Below are 7,431 nucleotides of genomic sequence, written 5' to 3' on the forward strand. Positions count from 1 at the left end.
ACCAGAGAATGTAACTAACTTTCTTCTCTCTTTTTTCCATGTAAACCTATTAGCCTAGCTAAATGAAAAACATCATAATAAATATTTAAAATTCGCTTAAATCACCCAATCCGATGCAGCCTAGCTACAAGTTCTCCAGTTTCCTACTCACCATACCCACCGACCCAGCCCCCTTTTAAACTTCTTCATCCCCTCGCTTGTTTATACCGTCAATATACATTTTGCCGTGTATATAATTTTAGAAAATGAGGCCTGGCTACATTCACGGCAGCCATATATATATTTTTTTTTTAGCCGAAGCTACATTTCCACTACGACAAGTTTTAGCGGTAACCCAACAATTTGCATGTCTTCACATGTAGCTATCACGTGACATTCAGCGGCAAAATGGACGCGACGTTAACTGGGAGAATGGATGCAACGTTTAGGAGAACGATGACAAATTTAACGGATGTTTTGTTTCCAGTTAAAAAAGATGCCAGAGATCCCCAACGTGTCCAGCTGTTAAAAACGGGTACTTCAACGTTTTGTCTTGTTTTAGTTGCCTATATGTTTAATTTTATGTGCGTTTGACGATGATACCAAAACTTTCTAGCAGTGTATACATTGTATTGTCGTACAACATCTGTTTCCGTTTGGCATGAGTTCGACCCGTACCCCCCCCCCCCCCCCTTTAAATGGCTATGGTTAGTTTTAGCGTTATAGTTATGTGAGCTTTAGGAAGGACTTTCCTTTGGCACTGTCACTAACCCTAACCCTAACCATAACTATTTATAATAAGTATTTATCATGTTAAGTTATATATGTGACAGTCCTGTGTGAAAACCATATTTTCATGAATTGCTAAGCAATACGTGAAAATATGGTTTTCACACATCACGAGTTGACATAAAAATCGTCTTCTAAAACACCTAGCCCAAGTACTCTGACTGTAAGAGAGCTAGATGGACATTTGGACATAAATACACTCTCATTACAGTCAGAGACCAAGCTATGTAATTTTTTGGCAATCGCCGACCACCAAAAAATAGTCAAAGATTTTCTTAATACCACAACAATCCTATGTTTGACGTCAAATACATTTACATCGACCATTTTCGAGTTCCTTGTTTAAATAAATTCAGATATTAATCACTAATAGACACACTATAGAAAGAAACCCGACAGCACCCACATTCAGCTAAGCTTCGGCAAACTCCGGACAGCAGAATTCTAAGTTCGCAGACCTATATTGTGACGTTGCGTCACATGATTGCCCACTCAGCCATTCCGTCTTCTAGGGGCCGTCTCATACAATAATATGACAAGTGCCAGACAATTGCCAAAAAAAAAGAAGTTTGTTTTGTGTAATGACACCACTAGAGCACATTGATTCATTAATCATCAGCTATTGGATGTCAAATATTTGGTAATTTTATCATAGTGTTAGAGAGGAAATGCGCTACATTTTATCATTAGTAGCAAGTGATCTTTTATATGCACCATCCCACAGACAGGATAGCACATACCACGGTCTCACCTTGTAGTGCTGAACAGAAGATATTGTTGATGTCAGCACTATGTTATCGTATCTATTATGAACAGGGTGGGTAGGGGGAAAGAGTAGTGGGGGCACAGTTGAAAGGATTATGCCCACTCCACTCCACTCCACTAGAGATTGTGCCCCAAATTTAGATAATGTTCCTACGGGCCTGTACGGGAGCAGGTCAGCTTGCTCCCTACCAACTCACCCCACCGGTAATGTTTAGTGAACTTTCCACAAAACTGTTATCATTTTGTCCCAGTGGTTGGTCAAGTCGACCCATTTGCACTTTATTATGTTCAAAGTTAACTTAAATTAATATCTTAGATTAGACCGAACTACAATATATTTCATCCAGAACATGGGAGTTTAAAAGTATTTCAATAAGATGCATTTAGAGTTTTACTAAATATATCAACAGTCTCACAAAAAAGGTAAATGTGTTAAAACATACATATTTTTGGAAAGTATCTGACTGAAAAGAATTTTGACAGCAGACACCATGACAATCGTAAATGTAAAGTCTTCAATTAACTGACTTATTTTTCTTTGTTAATTTTTATCTTTTTTCTTCTACATTTCCTTCTCTCCAAGTACTCATAGTTCTGGATATACCATATACATGTCACAGGCCATAGGATTTCAAATTTCATGGGAAACCATTTTTTAGTTCCGTACCTTGTGATCATGGGAACCCATTTAAAAAAAATAATGAGATATATACGTTGTATATATATATTATTATTGTTGAATAGTTGTACTCCATATAATAATCATGGGAAACTAAATTTTACCAACATGCTACTGACACAGTACTGGAAACAATCGTTTCGGTGAAATCTTAGGGCCTGATGTCATGCTGACTATAATTTATGTTATTTTTTAAAAATGCAGGGAGAGGCCTGTTGGCCAATCCCAAATAAAACCATTGCGTTTTTTAAAGTAACACATGGTAGTTTTCATTGGATTGGTGTCTGGCTTGCTGCATGTATATATGCAAATTGAGAGTCCTTTAGGCGCCTTAATTTTGAACACCCCAAATTGTACACTGCAAGCTATTTAAAATAATAATAATGTTTGTAATTTTTTAGAAAAATACACTATATTCTTATTTTTCTGTATTAATTAATGAACTGTATTTGAATACTCTTCAGATTTCACTTTGTGCATTATTATTATTATTGTTTTGTTTTTTTCCTTTCAGGTAATGAATATGTTACCAATCTTCCACTGCAGATGGCACTGTACTTCAATGTGTTCTTCTCTCCGCTGTGGGCTATTAGCAGCATTGTCATTTTAGCAGCAAAAGTAAATCTTTTTGTTTTAATTCATTAAATAAAGCAATACATATATTAGAATTAATAGTTCAGTTCTTACAGTGCTGAGATTTTCACTCAGTAGAATTTGTGGTATTGGACAAAGGCCTCTACCCAAAAGCAAGTGGCACTAAAAATTACCAATTTGACATGTAGATACTTTTGTAATTATGTCTGCTCTAATAAATAAATATGGCCAGTGTATGGCATCATTCAGTGTCCTGAAAATTGTCCTAATTGTGAATTAACTGTCACAAGTGCACTAATGTTCGCAATTCCATCAGACATGGGACCTGGGCCCTGTTCCACGAAGCGATCTTAGCCCTAAGATCAACTTAAGTGCATAGGGTAGCTATGTGCTTAAGGTAATCTTAGGGCTAAGATCGTTTCGTGGAATGGGGCCCTGGGCAAAACAATACTGAATAAATCAGACATGGGACCCGGGGAAAAAAATCCTGGATTTTTATTTATCTCATTTTTGTAGAGAGAATATTTTTGATACGGTGCAAGTAACAAATATTAAAAAGGACAATTTTACAGAATGTTACAAACATTTTCATGGGCATACAAACCATAATTATACTGGTAAATATGCTTTTTTGTTACTTTTCTCCTTCCCCCTTAAACTTAAAGAGCATATACGCAATGTTAATTTTATGATATATTTTATTGATGTACATGTATATATGTTTTTAATGTGTAAGCTGGCATTCACTTTCCCCACGCCTTCCCTCGCCCCAAACATATTGTTGGTATAATTGTGGAAGTGCTGACATGATAATCTTGCACTAAATCAGTAATGTAAAATAGGACTTTCAGGGGACCAAAAACACTTGGGATGTTGTAAACTTAATATTCATGCCAAGAAACTAAATGGTATTAAAAAAAGCAAAGGAATAAGGTATTTTAAATAATTAGAGGCCAAGAAACTGTTTATGGTATTATAGGGCAGGCGGTATTCTATAAAAATAGCAAAGGATTAAAGTTCTTTAAATAACAAGAGGATAATGTTTTGTTTTAATTTTCAAAGGTAGAAAAAATTCTGGTTATTTTGACATTGGTCGAGAGAAAGATGGGGAAAGTGGCCGTTGCCACAGGCCACTCCTAATAATAAAGCAGCATGATTGGGGTCTTTTATATGAACTTTCTCATAGACACTACCACAGCCTTTGGCTTACACATGCCAGTTCTGGAGCCAGTGACGGATCCAGGGAGGGGGGGGGGGGGGCGGGGGGGGGGGGGTGAGGGTTTTAACTCCCTTTTTTTTTTGCTTCTATTTCCCCCCCCCCCCCCCCCCCCCCCCCCCCCACACTTGAAACACACACACACACCACACACTGTATTGCTCAGTGAGAAGTGGATTTTCATACAGGCATAGATGCAAATCCCTCATCAAAATCCTTGATTTTCCCCCTTGTAAAAATCCACGTCCACTGAGTGTAATCGATCCTGTGATCTATCGCACCTCCGGTATGGAGCTACATCCTTCCCCCAACTATGGTTAACATATTTTCAACCAATCTTTGAAAATGAAATACTTAAAAGTTGATGTTTTATCTGTGAAAGCCATGCATATTGTGAAAGATTTTTTTTATAGTGTTTGAAATGATCTGTGGATATTTTGCTATAAGGATCGTGGTGACAGGTGACAAATGTTTTATCTGTGACTCGTTGACTAAAGTTGAAGTAAATTGTTTTTACAGTTTGACTCGTTGGACGTTCTCTACCAGATCATACTGACAGCAGTGTATGTTGCCTACATGGTTATAGAAATCATTCGCCTTTACCTTGGCTATGTGGGAAATTTAATGGAGCGGGTAAGACCTCAATAACATTGGTTATTTGTTGAATATATTTTTCTTGCCCACTGGACAGGGTTATCCATCTTTTGCATGGTGCTAGAAAAATCTGTCGGACACGAGGGCTAGACAGTTTCTACATACACATGACGTCGTAACTCATGCTTTACAATGATTGGTGTCATAACTTATGGTTTTCAGAATTCTGTTTGCCATTTCACGTTGTATCATTGTTTTAAAAATATTTAAACAAATTAATATTTTCAACTTTATATTTATTGGTAAGTTGCATGAGGTGGACTATATATTCCTCGCGTATGATTAAATGACTTTGTAGGTAAAATGTTTACGAATCATTCACAATAAACAAACCATCGCTTACAAAATTAATGTTTTATTACTGAAATTAAATGGGCAAGAAAAAGAATCAGTCACCCTCGGGACAAAATGTATTTGTAAGGGCCTTGGTAAACCTCGGCCCTCACAAGAAAACCCCATTTTGTCCCTCAGGTTGAAATTGCCTTATCTATACCTCACAACGGTGATAGATTCTATTAATACAGCATTTTGTTACTAATTTAATTTCTATATAAAGCATTTGATTGTTATTATGTTAACAAAATGTATCTAATTACAAAACTGTTAAATGATTTTCTGTATTCTGATTCAATGAATGTTCTCACTAGAAAACGGAATGTTGTCCGTCGATACTGTCCCGAAAACAATTGTATGAAAGGTGGAACATATTTTTATAAAGAAATAATATGATTAGTGCATATTTTGAACTATTTTATTTGTAATTGTAAGAATTACTTTTTTATTTTTTATTAATATATTGATGGGTAACGATCACAAATTTTGTATAATTTCTACCAGAATTAAAAATATTCTTTCATATTCATGTACACAAAGATTATCATTACTAATTTAAGATGCAAATTATGAAGTATTATAATATAAAGGTGCAGACCCTAGTTTCAACCCATAAAAATGGACACTTAAGTTTGGTTAAGTTACAAACATGTAACACATTTGGATAACGTTACAAGAGAGTGAAACAAGAGTCTGTAAAAATGGACACTTAAGTTTGGTTAAGTTACAAACATGTAACACATTTGGATAGTGTTACAAGAGAGTGAAACAAGAGTCTGTGAAGTTGAAATGGTAAAATACCGTTAAAAATAAGACTAAAACGCGACTCAATAACTGTTACTTCTCAGACGCATGTGCCTTTTTAAAAAATATTTTTAAAATGCATTTTGTGTTTTTAGAAACACCAGGTTGTCCAGAAAAACTTCGGTTGTATGGAAATGGATAATCTTAATAATAATATATAAGTAAAGGTTGATCTCAGTGATCATAAATGGCTCTAATAGTGAGAAATATGCCTTAGTGTTTAAAAACTAGGGTCTGTCCCTTTAATATGTATCTAAAGTATTGTATTATTAATTTCAGGTGCCTGAGTTAGCTGGATTTTGGTTACTTACATTACTTCTTCAGTTCCCATTGATTGCAGTGCTACTGTTGAATGAACAGTCTAAGATTCTCCCACTAGAACGAGCCATGCATATTGTGAAAGCTCTTTTTATAGTTTTTGAAATGATCTGTGGATATTTTGCCATAAGGATCATGGTTGACTACCAGGTGACAAAATTCCACCTGCAACAATTTACGGATATGCATTTGGAAAAAATTGAAGCTCCCAAAAATACATATTACCCAGAAACAAGATACAATTGTTGAGCATATTGGCAAATCCATGCAGTTAAGAAAACGGCAACAGAAATGTCTGGGGAAAAACATAGAAGAATTAAAAACTCCACAGCAATCTCATGGTTCGAAGTTTAACATGGCACTGACGGAAAGTGTTGTGCTTGTGCTCCTTAATTGCCGTTGTGCCACGAAAATCAAACATTGTCAACGACAAGAAAAATGTTGTGCAGGGAACATTTAGTTCAGTATTGCGTCGCAGTTCGCTATGCAAGATTCAGAGATCACTACACTATTTTAAAAGACTAAACAGTAGTTGCTAATCAGTTTTCACTTTACTAGCAATATTGCTAATCAAAATTCCGAAAACAAAATATTCCCTGTTGTGGCATCGTACTTGGTTTGCCAGCATGCCCTTTCCATACACCAATACATTCATACATGTGGATTCTTAATTGCGGACATTCACAAAATAATTGACAGTTTAATGAAACCCTATCTCTCTCCCCCCCCCCCCCCCTTCAAAAAAATTTATATCAATTTTTTTAACCAAATATGCTTGCAACAACTTTTGCCTGGGTATCCCTTCAACATGCCTTGCAGTCCCATTTTGTGTTATTAACCCAAAGGCAACACTTTCCATGTTTCGAATTTTATAAAAAAAGAGGTTTTTTTAGTCTTTATACCTTTACATTTAGTCAGTCCCCTTGAATCAAGTTCAGCCTGAGTCCACTTTGTATATACACATTTAAATATGTATATAATTAAATGTATTATAATGTGTACTCTATAAGCAAGCTTGATTGCACCCATAGTGTTCAGTGCTGGTCAAACATTTTCTTGATTTCTCGTGAATATCATTTGTTAATTCATTCATCATTAATTCATTTCATTTTAGTTATAGATCAAGTTTGATTTTCGTGAGGATTTACACATTTTTGGCAGCTATGGCCAGATAAGTTTATTTCATTTCAACTTATTTCGTTCTTATATCCAATTAAGGTTCAAGCACGCTGTCCTGGACACACACCTCAGCTATCTGGGCTCTCTGTCCAGGACAGAGGGGTAATTGTTAGTGGTTAGT

The 7,431-nt window shown here is 35.7% G+C and overlaps 1 protein-coding gene across 1 annotated transcript; it reads left to right on the plus strand.

The window, feature by feature from the left end:
* Positions 1-388: 388 nt before the first annotated feature.
* LOC121368933 (transmembrane protein 17B-like) lies at positions 389-7,431 on the plus strand. The gene is made up of 4 exons (XM_041493697.1): positions 389-514; positions 2,727-2,830; positions 4,542-4,655; positions 6,093-7,431. The coding sequence occupies exons 1-4, from the start codon at positions 412-414 to the stop codon at positions 6,378-6,380; spliced, it is 609 nt and encodes a 202-aa protein (XP_041349631.1). The 5' UTR covers positions 389-411; the 3' UTR covers positions 6,381-7,431.

This window comes from Gigantopelta aegis, chromosome 3 (genome assembly GCF_016097555.1).
Source record: "Gigantopelta aegis isolate Gae_Host chromosome 3, Gae_host_genome, whole genome shotgun sequence".
Classification (NCBI taxonomy): Eukaryota; Metazoa; Mollusca; class Gastropoda; order Neomphalida; family Peltospiridae; genus Gigantopelta; species Gigantopelta aegis.